Genomic DNA, 25,000 nt, shown 5'->3' with positions numbered 1-25,000 from the left:
GGGTGGCTGTGGGGGTTGCTCCGGCCATTCCTGAGGGCCACGAGTGGAGTCCCGGGCTGGCAGAAGCATGGATGTCGACGGCCGGTGGCGGAACCTGCCCAGCGGGCCCAGCTTAAAGCATTTGACCGACCCCTCGTACGCGATCCCTCCGGAGCAGCAAAAGGCGGCTTTGCAGGACCTGACGCGGGCGCACGTGGACTCCTTCAACTACGCGGTGCTGGAGGGGCTGAGCCTCGCGGTGCAGGTGAGTGGAGCGCACTCCGCCCCGGTACCCTACCCTCGGCTGGAGGGGACCTGGAGGGTCCCGCAGATTGGAGGAAGTGGTCGAGATTGCCACAGTATGACCTCAAATAGTGACGCTAACTTACCCTGAAATGCCTTGAGTAGTTCAGAGAGAAAAGCAACTCATAGCCTAGTGACATAGGGAAACTTGTATTTTTGACTTCTGGATTTATATGTGAATACGAGCCCTGGTTTTGGGTGGACCGTTTCTGGGTACTGTGAAATGAGAGTGAGAAAGTGATCTATTTGAGACTGTGTTTTCCACCCATTCACAGCGCTCATGCCTTGGAGTCTTACGTTCTAAAACTACCTCTGAAGGTTCCAGGCTGATTCAGACAGATTGCAGCAAGGCATGTCCTTCAGTTTGCTTTCCTTAGAGTTTTCTTTTGAGGGCGGGAGAGTGGGGACGGTTCGAGACAGAGTTTCTCAGTGTAGCGTTTGCTGTCCTGGAACTCCGTAGACCAAGGCTGGTCTCGGACTCAGAGAGATCTCCTTGCCTCTGCCTTATTAGTACTGGAATTAAAGGTGTGTCCACCACCGCCTGGCTTCTTTCTCTTAAGAATTTGCAAGAGAAAAACTTACCATCTGTTTTGAATTGGGCATGTTGAGGAAGATAAAAAGTCCTGGGAAGCATTGTAACCGTGGTAGCAGAGTAAGGACTGTGGGGAAGGTTTCTTTTCTTTCTTTCTTTCTTTCTTCCTTCCTTCCTTCCTTCCTTCCTTCCTTCCTTCCTTCCTTCTTTCTTTCTTTCTTTCTTTCTTTCTTTCTTTCTTTCTTTCTTTTTTAGCATCTTTAGTTTTTCCAGGCACCACGCTCTGAGAGTAAGACACCTCTCCGGTTTAAGTGCTCCTCACGGTTGTTGGATGTGTAGCAGTAGCAGGCACCAGCAAGCAGTCAATGCCATACTCTTGCAAACTGCTCTTAGAGCTTTCTGCGTCGGGAGCACCAGGGAGGTGCTGCTAATCCAGGTGCCTAGAGAGCTCTGCCTTAGATAAGGCTGAGGGAAGAAGACGGTGCATTCCCTCCGGAGGGGTCGGGGAGGTAGGTCCAGGGAGAGACATACAGTAGACACTACCCTGAGGTTTTGTTGCTGAACAACTGTATTGTGAGAATTAGGGATGGGGATAGTTGGAGAGCTTTGACTGCCAGACTGATACTTGACAGTCTGGAAGCCATTTAGAACTCTTTGAATTGCCAGGCTTCAGCCTGAGGGAATAAAATATACAAAGCTGACCGTTTAAATCAGAAGAGTTTCCCTATACTTGCCATGAGACGCAGTTCTTGTCTCCCTGTGTGCAGACAAGGTAGACACTTGTCTCAGCCTTTTCTGTGTCTGGTAGCCTGCTGCAGAATCAAAAACATAGCGCACCACCCAAAAAGCCCCCAGTGAACACATTATAGTTAAAATAGCTGGCGAAGTTACCAGTTACCTTTAGCTGTCCCTTTTAGATTTGCTGCACTGGCATGGTGAGTGTAGACCGTGGTGATTTGGGAGAGTGTTGGTGAAAAGTGCATTGAAAAATGCAAGTGATTTAGCAGCGTGACTTGTGTTTCAGGCCATTCCTCCTTTTGAGTTTGCTTTCAAAGATGAGCGCATATCTCTTACTATTGTGGATGCTGTCATCAGTCCACCCTCAGTGCCCAAAGGGACCATCTGCAAAGAGCTCAACGTTTATCCAGCTGAATGCCGCGGCCGAAGGAGCACCTACCGAGGGAAGCTGACGGTGAGCATTAGTGACAGCGGGTGGCTGTCCCAGTGCACGTTTGAAACTAGGTTATAGGAAAGGCCTGCTTCCTTAGTGTTGCCACTGGAGGGATTGTGTCTCATCTGAAACGTGAAGTCACTTCCCTGTGGCCTCTCCTCCTCTCTAACATACTCATTTGTGAAGCTGGGGAGACGGCTCAGTGGTCAAGAACACTCACTGCCTTTTCTTCTAGAGGACCAGGGTTTGGTTCCCAGCACCGTATGGTGGCACACAGCTGCCCTTCACCCCAGTTCCAGCAGATCTAATGTCCTCTTCTGGCCTCCACTGGCACCAAAAACCAGACACACATGTGGTACACAGACATGCACGCAGGCAAAACATTCATACACAAAATAAAAACAAATACAGCTAAAAATTTTATTTAAATATTTATTCTTACAGGTCAAGATATTTTTCTTTTTTTTCTTATTTGCATGTAGGCTGATATCAGCTGGGCTGTGAATGGAGTCCCCAAAGGAATCATTAAACAGTTTCTTGGCTATGTTCCCATCATGGTAAAGTCTAAGCTTTGCAACTTATACAACCTTCCTCCTCAAGTCCTCATTGAGCACCATGAAGAGGCAGAGGTGAGTGCAGGGTCTAGGCTGTGGGGCGGCAGCGAAGGCTGGGGTTGGAGGCGAGGAAACCGGAAGCTGGACCATTGGTGTAGTGTCTGTACTATGCATGATTCTTACTACAGTCTGTTGAGGCTGTGTGACTAGCAGCCATACATTAAGAATATTGATGTTTGGGGCAGTGTCACTAGGAAGTGTTTCACCTAAAAGTCTTTTCCTTCTCCGTCTTCCTCCATCCCTTTTTCCTTCTTCCTACTTCTTCCTGAGCAGTGAACCCAGGGCCTTTGCATGTCTGAAACTTAAGTCGCCCACCAAGCTACACTCCCAGCCCAAATTCTCTTTTATTGCCTTCTTTTCTTTTTATTTTGGGAGGCGGGGTAGGATGGGTCTTGCTGTGTAGCCTTGGCTGGCCGGAAACTCACTGTGTAGATCAATCAGGCTCTTCTTTAACTCAGAGAGATCCACCTTAACTTGCACCTCCACTCCACCCTGGGATTAAAGATGTATGACATCCAGCCTGGCTATGCCATTATTGTGGGTAGCAAGGGAGGTGAGCAGTCGCTTTAGTAACATGGTATCCTCTGACCATATGTAGAGCTCAGAGGATCAGAGGACAACATGTCAGGTGTTGGTCAGGGCTTGAACTCAGGTCATCAGGCTCCACAGCAAATTCCTTTACCTGCTGAGTCATGTTTCTGGTCCCAGGCTTCCAAGTTATACATATACATGTACATATACGTATTTACGGGGATACTGAACCACAGTAGTTTGTAGGAACTGCCTGTAAAGTTCTCTGAGCTTACTGAGCAATTCCTGTATCCGTCCCTTTGTTTCTTCAGCTGAGAAAGGTGGCTCTGGACTCTTGGGTTGAAGTAAGAAGGATGTGCAAACTCTGCCTGTTCTTAAGGAGATTTTTAGGCCTTGGGAAGGTGTGAGTGTCAAATCTGGATGTGACACTCAGCCACTGTTTGTCAGTTGTGGGGCTTTGGAGAATTTAAGTCATCCGAGCTCCTTTTCCTCCGGTGAAGCAGCAGGCATGCCTGTCATTAGGAGGCCGTGTGCCGTCCACAGAGCTGTAGCGGCGTGCCTGTTGGAGAGCAGACATTAGGAAATACTCTTTTGTCAGGCGGTGGTGGCGCACACCTTTAATCCCAGCACTTGGGAGGCAGAGACAGGCGGATTTCTGAGTTAGAAGGCCAGCCTTGTCTACAGAGTGAGTTCCAGGACAGCCAGGGCTACACAAAGAAACCCTGCCTCGAAAAACCAAACCAAAAAAAAAAAGGAAATACTCTTTTTTATCATTAAACGTTTTTCCTATATTTGTCTAGTCCAGATTTGTAGTTATGTAGTCAACCTCTCTCTTTATCCTTTTCTTAGCTTACCCAGGAGCCCATTTGGAAGCAAAAGTGGTTAGTAGTTTTATTTGACTGAGCCTGTCTAGTTGGAAGGGATGGCCCCGTTTTCCTGACATCCTCTTCTCTGTTTCTGTTGGATCACACTCGTGTATTTGACAAGACTTATTCTGGAGCTTATACTGTTTCCAGAGAGCAGGTGTCCCTTTTACCAGTGTGTTCCTCTTCTGAGGGTTGCACTACATGTGGAGAGAAATAGCCGTGTCTAGTTGTTTCACAGCTGGTAACCCATGTCTTTGGCAGGAAATGGGCGGTTATTTTATAATCAATGGCATTGAAAAGGTCATCCGCATGTTGATTATGCCTCGGAGGAATTTCCCCATTGCAATGGTAAGGCCAAAGTGGAAAAGCAGAGGACTCGGCTACACTCAGTTCGGTGAGTCTTAGTGAACATCGGAATGTTGCTTTAGACAGCCTGAAAACCATTTTTTAAAGTAGATACAACTATACAAAATATTTATTCTGTTTCCCTTACATTATTTTTGTTTTTCCATTAAGGATTTCTGTAAGATTCAGGGTGGAGATTGGGAAATGTTGATCAAAATGTAAACTTTTGGTTATAAGCTAAGTACAGGGCTGTTCAGTGGGAAAACATGAGGAATTTAGTTTGGGTCCCCATCCCCCACATTTAAAAACAACAGAGGGGCATGGCAGTGCACATCTCTGATCCTAACACTGGATGGAAGGACACAGGAGCCCCAAACTAGAAAGTTCCAGGTTCTTTGAAAGACCTTGTCTCAAAAAAACCAAAGTAGAGGAGCGAGTGAGGAAGACACCTGGATGCCAGTCTCCGGTCTCCGTTGTGCCTGCATGGGAGAGCAGTGCCCTCACATACATAGGTGCACGTGCACATGCACACACGACCTGGGCTGCATGGGAGAGTAACATCCCCACACACATGTGACCACAGACATACTTGAATACAATCTAGTGCTAGTGTACAGCACTGTGACTATAGTTAATAATGCTGGTTTACTTACTTGAACTTTAAAAGTGGAGAGTTGTAAGTGTCTTGATCCCCCACGTACGTACACTCACAGTTGGTAACTATATGTGGTAATTGATCTTTTAATCAGTTTGATTATGGTAATTGCTGTGGATCTTTCTCAGCTAGTAGGGTTCTGTCCTAATAAGCCTGTAGTAAATTGAAAGTATTGTGCATTAAAGATGCACTTAAAGGGGAGACAGCAGTTTAAGAGCTTGTATTAATCTTCAGAGAACCTGAGTTTAAGTCACAGCATCCATGTTGGGCGTGTGTGTGTGTGTGTGTGTGTGTTTTGTGTTTGTTTGTTTTTTGGTTTTGTTTTTTTGTTTTTGTTTTTTTCGAGACAGGGTTTCTCTGTGTAGCCCTGGCTGTCCTGGAACTCACTCTGTAGACCAGGCTGGCCTCGAACTCAGAAATCCGCCTGCCTTTTCCTCCCAAGTGCTGGGATTAAAGGCGTGCGCCACCACCGCCCGGCTTTTTTTTTTTTTTTTTTTAAATTAAAAAAAAAAATGCACTTAGAGCCAGGCATGATGGTGCACGCCTTTAATCCTAGCCCTAGGGAGGCAGAGGCAGGTGGATCTCTGAGTTCAAGACCAGCCTGGTCTACATTGTGAGTTCCAAGATAGGACCATCAATGCTATATAATAGACACTATCTCAAAGGGGGGTGGGGATGGGGAGATAAAGTCCTTAGAGGCAGGGACTGGTTTGGTGGTAGAGAGCTGGTCTGACCTGCAGAAGTTTCTGGGTTCATTACTTGACACCACACACATAATAATGCACTCTACAGTAATCTGCACACATAGTAGCCTAACTTGCCAAGCGTAAATGTGCTCAGAACAGTTATTAATACACTTTGGAAAAATCACCTAAAACAAAGCCTGTTTTATGAGCGTGTGTTGATCTTCTCGTGCTCACACACAGATTGGCTTTTTGTACACGTGGTGAGCTATGAAAACACTGTTCAGAAACATTGGCAAGCCCGGACCCTGAAGAGTATTCGTTGTTTTTCTTTTTGATCTCTGGGCTGCTTGGGAGCTGTGGCTCACCGCTGCCGCCCAGCATCCTGAGAAAATACACAGCATTGTTAGCCTAGGAACAGGTCTCAACCATAATGGACATGGCTTGTACACCATGGTGAAACTGAAAGATTGCAAGTGGATCATTGACGCCATTGTGTGTGTGTGTGTGTGTGTGTGTGTGTGTGTGTATATATATATATATATATATACATATATATATATATATATATAACTTGGCATCATTGTATATGTCAAATCACTTTACTATATGTGATGTTTACTAAGAAAATTTGAGATATACCCAGAAAGTGATTTCCTAATGAAAATCCTTTGTATATTTTTAATCTGGAAGACTTCACATACTTATGGTATTGTTTTTGAAGATGAAGGCTACCCTGACCTGTGACCAAAGGCCTCAAAGGCCCCCTGGTTCAGGCTGCCTTGGCACACCCTCAAGGGGGACTAGTCTGTGTTCTAATGCTGCCTGTGACAGTGCCTAGCATCGTAAGATAGCATATTCAACTTCTATATTTATGTTACATAATATATTTTTATAGTTGAGATAAACATCATCCTGTAATTGTTACCATTGATACAACACCTAGGAGAACAGTTTCTAAGCATGTCAGAGTATGTAGCCATTGGTCCTTTTGCTTCACTGCTGTAGTGTCTGTAAACCTGAAGTCTGAGTTCTCCATCAAGATGTTAGATAAATAACATGTTTGGACCAGTCCCCACGGGGTGGTGAGGTTAGGAACTGTGCTCTGTAGGGTGACCCAAGTATAAGGTGCTATATAGGCCATGGGCCTCAGCTGATGAGAAACTTGGAAGTTTAGCCAAATTCATAGCTTCATTTATTTCACAGTGTAACCCTGAAAACATCTGGCAGTGGTCTGTAGACATTTTTGATTGCCAGCCTTGGTTCATTTAATCCCCGTTTTTGTTTTTTGTTTGTTTTGTTTGAAATGAGTTCTCTCTAGGTAGCTAGATAGTACTGGCTGTCCTAGAACTCACTATGTAGGCAAAACTCACCTTGAACTTACAGAGATCTGCCTGAATCTCCCTCCCAAGTGCTGGGACTAAGGGTATGCGCTACCACGCTGGACCTTGGCTCCTCTTAAGCTTTGATTATGGTAGTAGTCAGAAGGATGATGAAACACTGCGCCCATGATTCCTTGCTGTTCTTTGAATAGGGGTTTCCATACACTGTGTGAGAGAGGAGCACTCCGCTGTCAATATGAACCTTCACTATGTGGAGAACGGCACAGTCATGGTAAACTTTATTTACCGAAAGGAGCTGTTTTTCCTTCCTCTAGGATTCGCACTTAAGGTGAGATGAGAAGAATGCCTGTCTTGCTGGGAATAGACTCATTGGAAGCTGTGTCTGCACACGGGCCGCGGGATGGTTTCTCTTTGTTAAAACAGACATGGGCATGCATGTTACCCAAGCATTTTGGTAATCTGAGACTAGAGATTGCAAGTTCTAGGTCAGCTAGGGCAACATGCCAAGACTTTGTCTCCTCCAAGCTCCCCATCCCCACTAAAAACCAAACCAAACCAAACCAAACCAAACCAAACCAAACATGCTGTACTTGATTAGCCCATGGGCCATTCTTAAAATCAGTAGCTTAAAATATCAATAAACATTTTCTCTCAGAGTTTCTGGAAATCAGTTTCAGAGTTGTAGAATTTGGGAGCAGCCTGATTCCATGGGCTACATTGAAGGGTTTGAGGTGCTGTGGGCTGGTGAGATGGCTTCTCTGGGAAAAGCACCTGCCACACAAGACTGACAACCTGAATTCAGCCCCCAGGACCCACAGCGGAAGAAGCTTGGCTCTCGAGAGCTTCTCCTCCACCTCCGTATGTGTGCTGTGGCTTGTGTACACCTGCACACACTCAGACACCATATTCTCTCTCCCTCATAAAGAATTACAACTTTATAATAAGTCAAGTGGTGCAATCACTCGGATTGACCATGCTTCCAGGACCCAGGGCCCAGCCTAGTTTACTCACTTGGTGACTGTTGCCAGGGGGTCTCCATTCCTTGTCTCTGTGGAGACTTTAGCTCAGAGAATAGGGTTGAAGGCAGTCTGTTTATGACCTTACCTTGGGCATCTGGCATCTTCCTTTTCTGTCATATTTTTCTTGGTGATGTAGGGCAGCCCTAATTCATAGCAGGCAGAGATGATTCCCATTTTAAATACGCAGTAGGATCATTGGCCTTGGCTGTTTGGCTGATGTAAAAAGAATGCTTTATTTTGGAGGGCTGGTTTTGCTTGGGCATTAAAAATCATGAGAGGATTAGTACAGCATATGTGTTTGGTTTGGGTTTTGGTGGGGGCCGGGGTTGAGAGGTAGCTCAGTGAACTAAATGTTTGGATGTTATTAAAAAGAAAGGTTTATTTAAGAAAATGTCTTTTCTATTTCAGGCACTTGTGAGCTTTTCGGATTATCAGATATTCCAGGAGCTCATCAAAGGCAAAGAGGAGGACTCTTTCTTTAAGAATTCTGTCTCTCAGATGCTGAGGATTGTAATGGAAGAGGGTTGTCACACACAGAAGCAGGTCCTTGACTACCTGGGTGAACGCTTCAGAGTAAAGCTCAGTCTTCCTGATTGGTACCCTAATGAGGAAGCTGCCGAGTTCCTGTTTAAGTATGTATGCTTTGGGGGGGCGGTGAAAGGGGTGGTTGGGGTTCACGCCTAGGAGGTGAGCCTGGTGGGAAGGTAGTCCTAGCCAGGAAGGAGGCTTTGCTTCTTGTATTCTGCAATAATTTCAGATTTGCAGCACTGTCCAAGTAAGGCAATAGTCACTGGAAGTCACTAGTGTTGGTGTTACATTTACAGTGCTCCACCTCAGTAGGGGCCAGTAAATTGAGATGTGGCCGTTAGTGCTGAAAAAATTAAGTCTTATTTTTAGCTGGGGTAGCTATGTGTGGTTACCTGTTCCCTACCATACTGGTGAGCACAGCTCCAGACTGTGGGAGTGTTCCATTAAAGTTGCCAATGACGGTAAAAAGCAATTGGGGAATAAGAAACGTTATGTAAACTCCGACTAGGCCCCTGGTCATGGAAATGGAGCAGGAGAAAGCAGGCCTGCTCTAAGGCGGTTTCTTTCTCAGCCAGTGCATCTGCATCCACTTGAAATCCAACACTGACAAGTTCTACCTGCTCTGCCTCATGACCCGGAAGCTCTTCGCTTTAGCCAGAGGAGAGTGCATGGAGGACAACCCTGATAGTTTAGTGAACCAAGAAGTCCTTACCCCTGGGCAGCTCTTCCTGATGTTTCTGAAGGTGAGTGCACGCTGCTGTCCTTGGACCACTGTGCCACTGGCGTGGTTGGATGCCATTTTGTTGCATGTTGACAATTCCTGGTGTGAGCATTTTACATCCTCTCTTCTTCTTTGTTTAGCAGTGAGGGACTCCATCAGAACTCTAGCTTATCCCAGGCCTAGATGTCTGTGTGTGTCATCTGCAAGTATGTAATTTTGTTTCCATGTAAAATCTGGGGTTCCCAAAGAAGAGTTGTTTCCTGACACCTGCTTCTCTTTTCCTTCCTCCTCTCTTTCTTTCTTCCTTTGATTTTCAAGACAGGGTTTCTCTGTGTAGTTCTGGCTGTCCTGGAACTTGCTCTGTAGACCAGGCTGGCCTCTACTTCCCCAGCACTGGGATTAAGGATATGTGCCACCACCACCTGGCTGTCTTAGGTGAAAGATCTCTTCAGTTGAATCCATTTTTTTTCCCAGCAGTAAAATTTCATTCCTCATAGCTAAAGCCCCTTTTGTTATAAATACTTATGGCATGGTTTCCTTATCCATTCATCTGTTCCTGGACACCTAGGCTGTTCATAGCTTTAGCTGTTGTGAATAGTGCTGCAGTGACATTAATGTGTAAGAATTTTTGTGACACATTGATTCAAACCCTTCAGGACCACGAGGAGTGTAGGCCTGTTTTTAGTATTTTGAGGAACCATCCTGCTGACTTCCGTGATGACAGAACTCGTCCACGCTCCCAGCAGCAGTGTATCAGGGTTCCGTTTTGTCTGCATCTTCTCCGTCGGGTTACTTATTTTCTCGATGACTGCTGTTCTGACAGGTTGAGATAGAACGTCCCTGTTGTTTCTATATGTATTTCCCCATGGCTGGTTTCGTTGAACATTTCTTAATATGTTTATTACCCATTTGTACTTCATTTTCTGAGAACTGTCTTTTCATTTCTTTACCTCATTTATTGATTGGGTTGTTTGACTTTGTGTGTGTGTGTGTGGGGGGGTGCATTATGTGTCTGTGTCTGCTCTTGTGTGTGTTCAAGTATTTGGGCACATTTTTTTAAGATAGGGTCTCACTGAACCTGGAACTCACTGATTTGGTTGGGCTGGGTGGCCACCGAGCTCCAGGGATCTACCTGCTTCTGTCTCACCAGTGCTGGGATTGCAGTTGTGTGCTGCTGTGCTGTGCTGTGCTTTGTAAGCAGCTGCTAGGGATCCAGACTCATGCTTGCAAAGGCAAGCACGCCACCAACTGAGCCATCTCCTATCTGAGCCCTTCAAATACGGAGATTAGTTATGTACAGCCATGCCTATTTAATTTTTTGTATATGTTTTTATGTAGTCTAAAGGTAACACCAAATCTTGGTCATAGCACTGATAACCAAGCAACAACTGTATCGATATCCTCGGATACAGCTGCTAGTCTTTGGTTTTTATTCCATGTCTTTAAGTTCATCTACTTGCTAAAATTTATTTGCATGCAATACTTTAATAGGTTTTTTGTGGGTTTTTTTTAATTAATTAATTAATTTATTTATTTATTTATTGTGGCTTTGACAAAATGCCTGACAGATGCTAATATAAGGCAGAAAGGATTTATTTGGGCTCATGGTTTGGGGGAATATAATCTGTCACAGTAGAGAAGGGTTTCTGGGTATAGTGTAGGAACGTGAAGTGGGGAGCAGAGCCAGCTCCTGGGGGGCTGGGTCCACGAGCCAGATCCCATTTCCCAGAAGACATGGATGTTGGAAACTGATTCTGTGGCCTCTGCAAGTGTAGTGTACAGTCTTGACCATTGAGCAGTCTCTTCAGCCCCTAGTCTAGAATTCCTGTCTGTCTCTAGAAATGCCTGAGCTTCACTTGTACATTGAAGGGCTGTCTTTCGGGATGTGCTATAGATGTGCTCTCTGTCACGAGTGTAAACAGCGGGCCTTTGCTGGACTGTGTCGTAGACTGTGGCAGTAGATAGAGCATTTGAGTTAATTAAAGCATGTACTACTTTAAATTTAACATTTTCTTCTTTTAGGAAAAAATGGAAAATTGGCTGGCGTCTATTAAAATAGCTTTAGATAAGAGGGCTCAGAAGACCAATGTTTCCATAAACAATGAAAATTTGATGAAGATTTTTAGCATGGGAACAGAGCTAACAAGACCATTTGAGTATCTTCTTGCTACTGGGAATCTGCGTTCTAAAACAGGTAAAACTAGGGCAGTGGTGGCGCACGCCTTTAATCCCAGCACTTGGGAGGCAGAGGCAGGCAGATTTCTGAGTTCGAGGCCAGCCTGGTCTACAGAGTGAGTTCCAGGACGGCCAGGGCTACACAGAGAAACCCTGTCTCGAAAAACCAAAAAAAAAAAAAAAACAGGTAACAAAAAAAAAATTTTTTTTTTTTTTTCAAATTAGCTGCCTATATTAGGCAGGTATAATATTAATTAAAATAAGTTGCTGAGGAATTTCAGAGTAAGCCCACCCTCACTAAAGTCAGATTTCATGATATAGTAAATGTTGACAAGTACCTGCCACCCTGAAGGGTTCAGCGAGTTGTCACTTGTGTAAATCTAGTGCTAGCAAACAGACACATTCCCATGACTCCTGGAGAGTGATGACGGCTTATGTCTGGTGCAGGACCGCCCATCACAGTCTCTGTGTGTTTGGATACATGCCCCTCCCTGAACCAAGTGTACTGGAATGAATTGGGAAAATAAAAAGGACAGTTGGATCCAGGATCTGCTTTTGTTTTTCTGACAGACACTACTGTTGCTGCTTCTCTCTGAGTGTGGTCTCAGATCAGTCTGAGTCGGTTCTTTCCATTCACCTGATCTAACACTACATCTGTTGCAGTACCCGCTTTTGTGTACGGTGGGAGAACTGGGAACTGAACCGTGGGCCTCTCAGTGTTAGGCTGACGCTCTTAGCCCTGAGCTACATCCCCAGCCCTTGGCGTTTTATCATCTTATCAAAACATCAGAAACAGTTTGGGGTTTTTAAACAAGAATTCGGCCTGTTCTGAGTTCCTTTTTTATTTAATTAAGGTCTCGGCTTCATGCAAGATTCTGGCCTGTGCGTGGTGGCCGACAAGCTGAACTTCGTTCGCTATCTCTCCCATTTCCGCTGTGTGCACAGAGGGGCCGACTTTGCCAAGATGAGGACCACCACTGTGCGCAGGCTGCTGCCAGAATCCTGGGGCTTCCTGTGCCCTGTGCACACCCCAGATGGTGCACCGTGTGGGCTGCTGAACCACCTGACTGCCGTGTGTGAGGTTGTTACCAAGTTTGTGTACACAGCGTCTATTCCAGCCTTGCTCTGTGGCTTAGGTAGGAACAGTGACTCAGCAGAGGTGTTTCTTCACTCCTGTAGGAGTCGGGCTACGTTCTGAACTTTTCTTTCAGCGTCTTTGGAACTAAAACAAGTTCAGTGTCTTCGGTGTTGTCCCTTTTTATAAAATGAAAAGACAGATGGGAGATAGGGCTGCGGTTAGTATTCAAGTTTAGATGCCTTGTGTAAGCTTTGGGTCGCTCTCCTGTGTCCCTGGTGGACCGTTGCATGTCTCAGTAGAGAATGGTGGTGGTTGGGGGAATTCCATTACAAAGTAGCTTACCCTGTATAGCTGAGGCCATAGATCAATGAGCGTTGCTGCTGGTAACTTGCAGCCGCTATCTCTGCTTTGGGGGAGACTCAGTCGTATTCTTCTAGGCTTGGTAGTTGAGTATTTTATACCGTTTAGTCCTGGGCTTTTCCAGTTGAGATATAAAAACCACAGTATTGTGTCTTTATTGGGGCGTGTGTGTGTATGTGGTGGGGTCTCCAGTAGAGTGAGGGTTATGAAGTGCAACTTAGAACTCATAAGGGTCAGGTGATAGGTGAAGGACAGTGAGTCAAAAGTCAAGACTTTATGTAAAATATTTCACGCAGCTGGAAAGTCCACTGAAAGGGGACTTCAAAAAAAGAGATAAAGAAATGGCCAAGAGTCAGGAGATAGAAATGGAGTGATCTGTTCATTTGCTGACTATAAGGCAAAGAATAATTTTATTCTATCACTAATTAAATCAAGGCAGGCATTGTGGCACACAGCTGTAACACCAGCACTTGGGAGGTGGAGACAGGAGGATCAGAGGTTCAAGGTCATCCTCAGCTGCATAGGAAGTGTGAGGCCAGCTGGTTACATGACCCTGTCTCAAAGTCCAGGAAAGAAATCAAAGAGAAAAGACTAGAGTGGTAGATAGTGCCTCCCACTTGGAGGAAGAGGCGGGAAGCCATTTGCTCTGGCTCTAAGGAAGAGGGCAGAATAAAAGTGTCCTTGGAGGGCTGGTGTGAGTGCCACATGAAGCCCTGAGTGGTAACCTTTGACACTTGGGGAAATGCTGTTACCACACAGTGCTTATGTGTGCAAATGTCCTTTTGCACTGAACTCTAGTTAGTCCTCATTTGGAGCCCTGTATTGTATTCAGTTCACTGCCAATGCTGTCGACCATACTGACCCATTACTTCTTGGGGGGCTATAGGGTTCAGCACTCTCAAGTCTAACCTTAGACTCTGAGCCAGCAGCCCCAAGCTTAGCTGACTTTCTCTGAGGCCTGTGACAGCCACGCTGCACTTAGGAACGCTAGGCAGCCCCGGCATTGTTTGTGTGGCCTTGAACAGACATAGAAAGGCTTTCCTGCATTTGGAGCACAGAGACAGGATGGCCAAGTATGTGCAACAGGAAACTCACATTTTTGCCATGTGACCTCAAAAGTGGCCATAATTTAATTTTGTGCTTCCAGAGAAAATGTCTAGGAGGTGTATGCCAAGTATGGAAACTGCAGATAAGGAGGGTTGGCAATAATTAGATTTTTCTAGGGAAAGGGTATTAAATGGACAGGCTTTAGGGATCCCCGTGTGAAAAGGCATACTGTGCCAAGATCCCCGTGTCCAGCCACCTTCTCACGGGAGAAGATGCTTGTGTGTCCTTGGTGAAGCAACTTACAGATGTACAAATATGAAAGTGTTTGTGTTGTACAAATAGGACCGTTGGACAGCTAAACTGAGAAAGCCATTATTGATCACCCTGATTGTCCTTGTCCCCGCCCAGGAGTCACTCCTTTTGATGCAGCGCCGTGCCGACCGTACAGTGACTGCTACCCCGTCCTGCTGGATGGCGTCATGGTGGGCTGGGTGGATAAGGAGCTTGCTCCTGAAGTTGCAGATGCTCTCCGTCGATTCAAGGTGATTACCGGTCTCTGGGGGTTGTCTCATCTCCTGAGTTTGGTTTTCAGCCCTTGATAAGGTGTCCTGGCGGCCGTCTGCGGTGGTCAAGCAGTCAGCAGGTGAAAGCTAATTCCAGAAGTGCCTCACTATTTCCCTAGTGGTAGCTTGCCTTATGTGTGGGGTCAGTGACAGTCACATGACCTATAAGCATTTATTGGTCATTTTATTTACTGCTTATGTAACCAATTTGACTTTGTAGGAATGCCACCAGTTGGTTACCAAGGCTGCTCCCCAGATATCTGCCCTGGGAGGCATTAATCTGAACCTTTTAGGTTGGTCACAGTGTAGTTAGTTTTTCAGGGGTAACTTGTGGGCCCACTGACTGATGGTTCTTGCTGAGTTTTCACTGGTTGTCCTTTTGCTAAGTTGCTCATGACTGTGGCAGTTGTCTGTGCTCACTCTAGTCCACTCAGGCATTGGCCATCTTCCTGCTCAGTTCCCAGGAAGCTAGGATTACAAGCCCATACCCCCAGCCCAGTCAAAGTTCTTTAGTTCTGCTCTTCCAAAGCTCCCTGCCTCTACTGAGGTCTGTTTTAGTGAGCTGAATATTTTTATCTTGGTTTTGCCAGCCAATGATTTTAACATTTTTCTTTCTGTAGTTTGGCTTTCTTTTTCCTGCTCATGATTAACTTTTGCGTTCATTTAATTTGTGGACTGGTGAGATGGCTCAGTGGACACAGGCACGAGCTCAGACCCAGTGGCGGGAGTTTGATCCCCAGATCGCACAAGGTCACAGGGAAGAGCTGACTTCTGAGACTCCTGCTGCACACTCACGCTCACGGACCTGTACACGTGCATACAATGAATCCATTAGAATTCAAGGGCTGGAGAGATGGATCAGTGGTTAAGAGCACTGACTTCTCTTCCACAGGACTTGGGTTCAATTCCCAGCGCCCATGTTGTAGTCCACAACTGTCTATAGCTCCAGTTTCAGGGGATCCCACTCCTTCCTTTGAACTCCATGGGCACCAGGCACAACATGATACATATACACACACACAGGCAAACTGCTCATACACTTAGAGTAAAATGATTAAATCTAATGCAATTGACCAAACAATTCTGTGTGGTCCGGGCATGGTGGCTTAATCCCAAGCAAAAGACAGGGGGGTGGCTATAAATATCCATTTGTTTCTCGTTCGTTTCTCCCTTTCTTGAGCCTTTTTTGGTATCTGTGTGGTACGCTTTACCCACTCAGAGACATCAAAGATGTGATCTGGCTGTGTTAACTGAGGTTGAAGACAGCATGGCTGGTTTCAGGGCTCAGTGCTGCCAGGGCTGGAATGTCGTCTCTTAACGTCCTCTCCTGGTTCCTCCCTCTGCGCAGTCTCTACTCTCCTTCACTGATAACGTGCTCAGCTGCGGATCCCTTAGGCATAGGTAGCTTTTAGAATCTTTCTCAAATTACTGTTGTGTGGGTTTGTATTTCTCCCTTTACTTAGGAATTTTTAAAATAGTTTAAGATTTATTTTTTATGCATGCATGCAGTGCCTGTGAAGGCCAGAGGAGGTCACTGGATTCCTGGGAGTGGAGCTCTTGGAAGTTATAGGCCCCCTGACATGGGTGCTGGGAACTGAACCCTGGTCCTCTGTGAGACCAGTAAGTGCTCTTAACCACCAAGCCATTTCTCCAGCTCTGTTTTGCTGGTTTTTTCTATTTGTGTGTGTGTGTGTGTTTGTTTGTGTGTGTGTGTGTGTGTGTGCATATGCATTTGTAAATACAGTGCCTAATGTATGTACTCTTAGCCATCTCTGCAACCCTGTTTTGTTAGGTTTTTGATTTCAAGATATAGAATCCTTTTCATGTAATTGTTTGAAAGGAAATTCATTAATGTATATTTCAAGCATAAGAGAATAAACTTGCCTTTTTTAAAAACTCCTTTGCCATTTCTCATGGGCTGAGTGGCCTTGTCTGCGGGGTGAGACTGGGATGGACAGCTGTGACTTTGGGGCATAGGTTTATTATAGGATGATGTCATTTCTTAGATCTTATGCTTTCCTGTTCTTCCTGGCTCCTTGTAGCAGGGAGACTGGGATAAGACATACATTTATTCTTCACTAAATTCTGTTCTGTTAAAACAGGTTTTGAAAGAAAAAAGAATTCCTCCCTGGATGGAGGTGGCCCTGATTCCCATGACAGGAAAACCAAGTCTGTACCCAGGGCTGTTCCTCTTTACCACTCCCTGCAGGCTGGTAAGGCCTGTGCAGAACTTGGACCTGGGCAAAGAAGAGCTCATTGGCACTATGGAACAGGTGGGTGCCTGCTGCAGTGTTGCTTAGGCAGAGCACAGCTTTCAGAGGCTCGGTTATCACTTCCTAAAGCATTTGACAGGAAGTCAAACTGACTCTCTGGCTCTCTTTGCCCAGCTGTCTTACCATGCTTCTAGGAACCTGAGGGAGGCTTGGTGCTCACATGACTGCCCTTCCATGCTACCCAGCCTTCACAGTTCCTTTGCACTTGGCTCTGTCCCAGTTGGTGAGACCGAGGCATTCCCGTTGACTCTGTCTTGGTCGTCACCTACATCTTTGTCATTAACAAATAGATTTGTGCTTACTTTTTAAAAAGGAAGTTGGGTATCATGGTGCTCTTTAATCCCAGCATTGAGGAGGCAGAGGCAGGCAGATCTAGTTCGAGGCCAGCCTGGTCTACAGAGTTGAGTTCCAGGACAGCCAGGGCTACATAGGGAAGTCTTAAGTAAGTGAAGGTTTGTCTTCCTCTCTGGTCCTTCACAGGACAGGGTGGATACAGGATGAATATCTGAGGAAGGCGTTAGGGAGGTAGCTCAGTGTCGGACTGCTTGGCACGCACAGACTCTGGATTCCTACTCCAGTACCTAATGGAAACGAGTGGGACATCTGGCTGGAGGCTCCCCATGCTTCTGGCAGAGCTCATTTGTGATCTGGGTGATGCAAGCACTCTGCAGCCTCGAGCACCATCCCCTGGGAAGCAGCAAGACCACCACAGTTATTTCATGCCTCTGCCTTCCTGTCCACACTCTGCTCCAGCTCTTCATGAACGTTGCCATCTTTGAGGACGAGGTTTTTGGAGGCATTTCCACACACCAGGAGCTCTTCCCTCACAGTCTGCTGAGCGTGATCGCCAACTTCATCCCCTTTTCGGATCACAACCAGAGTCCTCGGAACATGTACCAGTGCCAGATGGGTAAGCAGGGAGGGGTGGGAATGGGGGTCAGCACATGCAAGCACAACAAGCACTTATAAATTAAAGTGATTTCAGACTTACAATAAGTTTCAAGAATAGTACGAAGAGTAGCATGCAGATTCGTCTTCTGTTCTGTTGCCTGTTTGCACAGTTTGCTTTTTCAAGCATAATGGCATCTTCCCCCACGCTTCAGTGTGTGCTCCCCACTGTTAGGACTTTCTTAGTCAGGATGTTTATCAAAATCAGGAAGGTTAGCATTAACTTTTTTAAAAAAGATTTATTTTATGTATATGAGTACACTGTCACTGTCTTCAGACACACCAGAAGAGGGCATCGGATCCCATTACAGATGGTTGTGAGCCACCATGTAGTTGTTGAGAATTGAACTCAGGACCTCTGGAAGAGCAGTCAATGCTCTTAACCGCTGAGCCATCTCTTCAGCTCCTAGCATTGACTTCTTTATAAAAAATGTCTTATTTTAATGTATGTGTGTCTGCATATAAGTTCTGCGTGTATGTGCAGGTGTCTGCAGAAGCCAGAGGCATTGAGTGCCTCTGGAGCTGGAGTTAGTCAGCTGTGAGCCCTGACGTGGGTACTGGGAACTGAACTTGTAAGAGCAGCATGCACTCCATATTTTAGTTCTTACTCACTTTGAAGGGGGCAGGGAAGCAAAGGCCTGTGGCCAGTTCACTTGTGTTCCCCTAGTGTGTGTATCTGTCTCCCTTGATGCAGAAGAACTCTTCAGTTTGTTTGTGGCGTTTGCATTTTCAAAGAAAATGGCTTGTTCGAGATTTCGTGACTTACGCCATTAATCAGTCACGTTCTTACCGCTTGCAGTACTCTTTTCTATCTGAGATTGACATTCTCTTTACCCCCACAGCTTTCCTTGAGCTGGTCTTGAACTCAGTGTCCTCCAGCCTCTGTCTGTTGTCCCAGGGTTCCAGGTGTACATGTACCCCGTCACGTCCTGGATCCCTGTGGCGTATTTGTCATTGACTACATGGGTTGCTGGCTACAGATCCTCTTGCGGTCATTATTATGAAATTTCTTTTTCACACTCACCTGAAGGAATCTTCACTGGCTATGTAATCCTGAGTGGACATGTCTTTTTGTTTCAGTGTGTTACAGTTGCCACATGGTCTCCTTGTAGTCTGTTGTGTGTAACTAGAAAGCAGGGCCTGCCAAGTACAGTTTCCCTGTGTTGTGTACTGTTCTCCCTCTAAGACTTGTTCTTAAGGTTGACGAGATGGTGCACACCTTTAATCCCAGCATTTGGGAGGCAGAGGCAGACAGATCTCTGTGAGTTCTACAGCCATCCCAGTCCACAGAGCGAATTCCAGGACAGCTAGGAGTACACAGAGAAACCTTGTCTCAAATATAAAAAACAAAACGACTTGTTCTTTACTTTTTTCCCAGGAGATTGTCTGCATGTCTAGGTATGATTCTCTTTGTGTTCCAGTAGCATTTACTGGTCTTTATAAGAAAAAACTGATCAACTTTGGAGCTTCCAAACTTGCTTCTTCCTCTTTATTTCTCCTCTTCTTTCAAGACTTAGCTGTGCATTTTCTTAATCCCTGTGATTATTCACCTTGCTGTGTGTGCAGGTTATGTGTGGGTGTGCATGCTGCGGCATGAGGGTGGAGGTCAGAGGGCAGCATGAGGGTGGAGGTCAGAGGGTAGCATGAGGGTGGAGGTCAGAGGGCAGTTTTGTGGCGTAGTCTCTCTTCCTGACTTTATGCTGGTTCTGGGGATTGACTTCAAGTTGTCTTTTAGTCTAGACCTGTTTGTTGAGTTGTTTGTTCTTGTTAACAGTTTATGTTTTCTGGGGGTTTGTTCTCTATTCACTATGGATATATTTTCCCGTGTATTTGAGCTTGATATAGTAGGTGCTGTAAAGTCACTGTTCCAACATCAGGTGGTCCCAGGATTGCTCTCCATTGACTATAGGTTTTCTTGAGTTATGTTTACTGTTTACACTGTGTTACAGTGTCTCTGGTAATCACTGTGTCGGCTACTATCACTGATAACCCTTCAAGCTAGGCCCCTGATAGGCCTCTCTGAAGGTGCTGTTACCAGTCTTGACTGCTGTTTAACCAGGTTCTTAGTCTCAGTTAAGCTACTTGGTTCAGTCTCCTGCCTCATGAGCCGTTCAGTTCCCACCAGAGGTTTAAACTTAGCATGTGTGCAGGCAGAGCAAAGGCTCTCCTCTGTTATCCCCATTCATTTTTAAATGCCTCTTATTTTCTAGTAGCTGCCGTGCTGTGAATTCTGTTCTCTGATTCATCAAAACAGTAAAGAAACAGTAAACCATGGGTTTCTAAAATAATAAAAAAACTGATTTTTTTTTTTTAAATAAAGTGGTTGCTTTGTTTCAAATATAAATTCCTGTCAGTTTCTGACTACTTCCAACAACTGTCCTCGGGCAGTAAGTGCGTGGTGGGCAAGCCGACAAAAGCAACCTAATGGAGTGTCTTGGTGTTCTGCTCTGTGAAGAGGCACCATGACCACAGCAAGTCTTAGAAAAGAAAGCAGTTAATTGGGTCTAGCTTAAGTTTCGGAGATTTAGTCCATTTATCAACTGGGTAGGAAGCACAGTGCCAACGGACAGACATGGTGCTGGAGAAGTAACAGTTCTACATCCAGATCCACAGGCACCAGGATGAGATAGAGCTTTTGAAATCTCAAAGCCCACCCCCAGTGTCACACTTCTTCCAACAAGGCCACACCCACTCCAGCAAGACTACATGTCCTAGTCCCTCCAGCAGTGCCACTTCTAATGACTAAGTATTCAGACATGAGCCATGGGGCCTTCTGCAGTCGGGGAGAGGGAGCAGTGGCTCTGCACTCAGTTTGCTTTCTCCTTTATATTCAGTCCAGGAGCCCGGTCTACATTAAAGGTGTGTCTCTTACCTCCGTTCACCTCACCTAGATAATCCTGTATGGACACGTCCAGAGATTTGTTTCTGTGTAATGTCTACATCCAGTCAAGTTGACAGTCCAGTAGCCATCATTTCTGTATGCATTTTTGGTTTTAAATCATCTTGCTCTGAAAGGATTCCTTGTACAGGAATGCACAGGTGTACCCGCTTGCCTGCACCCAGGCTTTACAGACACTGACATCTCTGTGTGTGCATCCACAGGCTTCTATGCTTGCCACTGTCCTCTAGCTTTCCGTGCTTCCATTATATTATAAATGACAGTGTTGTTAGCTATGTTACAAGCGTCTATAAAAGTATGTACATTAATCGAAGTTCTGAACTCTTCCTGGCCTGCATTATTTTCCTAGTCTGGGCGTGTTGATATTCTTGGTTCTTAAAGCTGATGTTAGTCTGATAAGCAGAGCCACCGTGCTTGCTTATTCATTCTGTGACGTGTATTTAGTTCTTTCCAGTTTTAGGAAGCACGTTGAGAATTGAGGATTGAAAACAAGATACAAAAATATTCTTTTTTCCTGTAGGTAAGCAGACCATGGGCTTTCCGCTGCTCACTTACCAAGACCGATCAGATAATAAACTCTATCGTCTCCAGACACCTCAGAGCCCACTAGTGAGACCGTGCATGTATGATTACTATGACATGGACAACTATCCAATTGGGACAAACGCCATTGTAGCTGTGATCTCTTACACTGGTTATGATATGGAGGACGCCATGGTGAGTGTCCTAGTTGTAGTCCTTTCCATTACTGCTTGTGAACTTTCTTACTGTGGGATCACTGAAGCAGTGTCTGTATGTCCTCAGGGCCATAATAGTAAATACGTTTGTTCTTTAAATGGTTAATTTCTGCTCTGAGATGAATGGAGGGAGGCACTGAAAGATACCCACTGTGTGTATATCTTCCATATCTGCAGACACACTATGGGTAAAGGCTGATGTGAGGTTTTGGTATATTCACCCTTTATGTTTATCTTTGATTATGTCTTAAGCCATTTATGAGTCTGGGGCTTGATAGTGTTGGTAATTTGGAAATGTAGTTTCAAAATCCAATGATGGTTACCTTAAACCAAATATTAGTACAGCCTTAAGTGGTTATATTTTGAAAGTCTTTGTTTGCTCTCAGTCTCATAAATTAATTGGATTCTTTGACTCCACAGATTGTGAACAAGGCTTCCTGGGAACGAGGCTTTGCTCATGGAAGTGTCTACAAGTCTGAGTTCATAGACCTCTCTGAAAAATTTAAGCAAGGGGACGATAGTCTGGTGTTTGGGGTCAAACCCGGTGACCCACGGGTTATGCAGAAGCTGGATGATGATGGATTGCCATTCATAGGAGCAAAGCTGGAATTTGGTGATCCTTACTACAGCTACCTAAATCTCAACACTGGGGAAGGCTTCGTGGTTCACTATAAGTAAGTTTGGGAACATGTTAGACTGCTGGTTGGTTAGTGGAAAAGTGTGTCACCGGGATCCTTACTGGTCAGGAAGACATTATTGACCAGCTTGGCCCTGATGTAATGGGTGATCCCCCTGCCTCTAAGTGCTGGGATTATAGGCCTATGCCGCCACACTTGGCTTCTGTGCTGTTTTTTATGGGTCGTTTCTTAGTGAAATTACTGGAGGTCAATGAAGTTGTCTTTCTTTTTTTTTTTCTTTCTTTTTTTTTTTCTTTTTTTTGAGACAGGGTTTCTCTGTATAGTCCTGGCTGTCCTGGAACTCACTCTGTAGACCAGGCTGGCCTCGAACTCAGAAATCTGCCTGCCTCTGCCTCCCAAGCACTGGGATTAAAGGCGTGCACCACCACTGCCAGGCTCTTAAGGCCTCTTCTTAAAGATGAATAATTATCTCAGCTGCTTTACAATGATGGCGTCAGTGGACTTGCCTAGAAGTTTCTCATTTGCTAATATTCTCTCAGATAAACATAATTAAAGTCCTAATTATGAATATATTAGTCATGAATAACGTCTGATATCTATTTATATTGGTGAGTAGATGGGGATGCATTTGACTCTTTATGAAACATTAATCAGTCATGTCAACAGGGCTTAAATATTTTTAAGTTCAAATGAAGCTTGGCTAGGCTCTGTGTCACACGCCTCTGTTCCTAGCACATGGGAGACAGAGGCAGGGGGATCACTGCAAGTTCTAGGTCAGCCAGGGCTAGAGACTCAGCAAACAGAACAAACTGTTTAACTTCTTATTTCATGTGTTTTCTTGTAGGAGTAAAGAAAACTGTGTTGTGGACAACATCAAAGTGTGTAGTAATGACACAGGCAGTGGGAAGTTCAAATGTATCTGCATCACAGTCCGAGTCCCCCGGAACCCAACTATTGGGGATAAGTTTGCCAGCCGTCATGGACAGAAGGGCATTTTGAGCAGATTGTGGCCAACTGAGGACATGCCTTTCACTGAGAGTGGAATGGTGCCGGACATTCTGTTTAATCCTCATGGGTTTCCCTCCCGTATGACCATAGGTATGTTAATTGAGAGTATGGCTGGGAAGTCTGCAGCTTTGCATGGTCTCTGCCATGATGCTACACCCTTCATCTTCTCCGAGGAGAACTCTGCCCTGGAGTACTTTGGTGAGATGTTGAAGGCTGCTGGCTACAACTTCTATGGCACCGAGAGGTTGTACAGTGGTATCAGCGGGATGGAGCTGGAGGCTGACATTTTCATCGGTGTGGTTTATTACCAGCGCTTGCGACACATGGTGTCAGACAAATTTCAAGTCAGAACAACTGGAGCCAGAGACAAAGTCACCAACCAGCCCATCGGGGGACGGAACGTCCAGGGTGGGATCCGCTTTGGGGAGATGGAGCGGGACGCTCTGTTGGCACACGGGACGTCCTTTCTTCTTCATGACCGGCTCTTCAACTGCTCTGACCGTTCTGTCGCCCACGTCTGTGTGAAGTGTGGCAGTTTGCTTTCCCCGCTGCTTGAGAAGCCTCCTCCGTCTTGGTCTGCAATGCGTAACAGAAAATACAACTGCACTGTGTGTGGCCGCAGTGACACCATCGACACCGTCTCTGTGCCATATGTCTTCCGGTACTTTGTAGCTGAGCTGGCAGCCATGAACATCAAAGTGAAGCTGGATGTCATTTAACTCGGCCCTGGCCATCCGAGCTGGGAGATAAGGACAGGCGTGGGCGTTAGGGGCTCACTCTGGTTCTGTACAAGAGTTTCAGTACTGAACCCAGAACAGGCAGCTGAGAATTCACAGCTTCCGTATCTCTGTAACCTACTGAAGCTAGCTTTGGTACCTTCATTTTAAAAAAAAAAATTTATGTGCCTTCTTAAAAAAATTACTTAATTGATACTAGATCATGCAGGGTGTCTTCTTTCTGGACCCATGTTCACTGTTCCCTGCTTTCAGTAGCAGAGGGTGTCTGTCATCCAGAGCAGGGCAGTACAATAAACCAAAAATGGAAGCTATATGTGTAATTTTTATTTTTATATACATATAAACTAAAGCTATTTCATGTATATAATTTGATGGGTGGATTGGAATGTAGGTATGGTCAGTGATGTCATTATCAGTCAAGGTGACTAACTAGATCTATTGATCAATGTTGGTCATAGGTGCCGTAGTAGAGAGAGAAGCTCACCAAGATGCTAAGCCATAATTTTCCACAGGAGCAAAGGGGTTCAGCCTTCTTGAAAAGACTGGCCCCAACTAGCACATTCCAGCTACTTTTATTCAGTCATTTCACAGAATTAATTGGGTCTGGGAAAAGTTCCAACTACCAAAGTTATCTTGCTTGCCCTTGCTGCCTGAGAGAGCAGATAGCCCACACAAATCCCTTTTGACTGTGGCTAGCCATAATCAAAAGAACTACAGGTTTGCCAGGAGTGTCTTAGTACCAAGGAAGGTCTGTGCAGCTGAAAGCTCTCAGTGTAGCAGCAAGTGCAGACTTAGGAGGGAGACAACATTTCTTCAAGGTTTAAACAGTCTCAAAATAATTTTTTAGCCTCTACTTGTTAATCCAAACATAGCAGAGGCTTTGGTGAAACATTTCATGCAAAGCCAGACACTCAGGCTTCCTATACATTTCAGTACACAAATCCGTCATCTCCAAAGTTTCCTTGTGCGCCTTTGTGTGTGTCTCTGTATTTGTGTAAGTTGATATGTCCTCTTCACAGTTCCAAATGCAGCACAATTATCAGCTACAAGCACTGTCCTGTGAGTTTAGCTTTTCTTCTAACTCATAGTGGGATCATGCAGTACTTGTCCAGTGTGATTGGCATGTTTCACATCACATGACGTCCTCAACGGTCAGCCTTGTCTTTGAATATGGTGAGACTTCCTCCTCCTTTAAGGCTGAATATATCTGATGAGTGAGTAACTCTGTTTGCTTTTCCCCCCTAACC

The 25,000-nt window shown here is 45.4% G+C and overlaps 1 protein-coding gene across 1 annotated transcript; it reads left to right on the top strand.

The window, feature by feature from the left end:
* Polr1b (RNA polymerase I subunit B) lies at positions 1–24,064 on the top strand. Its single transcript, XM_028756313.1, has 15 exons — positions 1–244; positions 1,839–2,006; positions 2,468–2,614; positions 4,258–4,390; positions 7,214–7,350; positions 8,450–8,673; positions 9,141–9,312; positions 11,313–11,484; positions 12,320–12,601; positions 14,359–14,492; positions 16,616–16,786; positions 17,540–17,696; positions 21,154–21,350; positions 21,791–22,044; positions 22,853–24,064. The coding sequence occupies exons 1-15, from the start codon at positions 68–70 to the stop codon at positions 23,733–23,735; spliced, it is 3,408 nt and encodes a 1,135-aa protein (XP_028612146.1). The 5' UTR covers positions 1–67; the 3' UTR covers positions 23,736–24,064.
* Positions 24,065–25,000: the final 936 nt, after the last annotated feature.

This window comes from Grammomys surdaster, unplaced genomic scaffold (genome assembly GCF_004785775.1).
Source record: "Grammomys surdaster isolate TR1022 unplaced genomic scaffold, NIH_TR_1.0 129, whole genome shotgun sequence".
NCBI lineage: Eukaryota > Metazoa > Chordata > Mammalia > Rodentia > Muridae > Grammomys > Grammomys surdaster.
The sequence above is the reverse complement of the archived record's forward strand: the minus strand, read 5'-3'. Positions and strand labels throughout refer to the sequence as shown.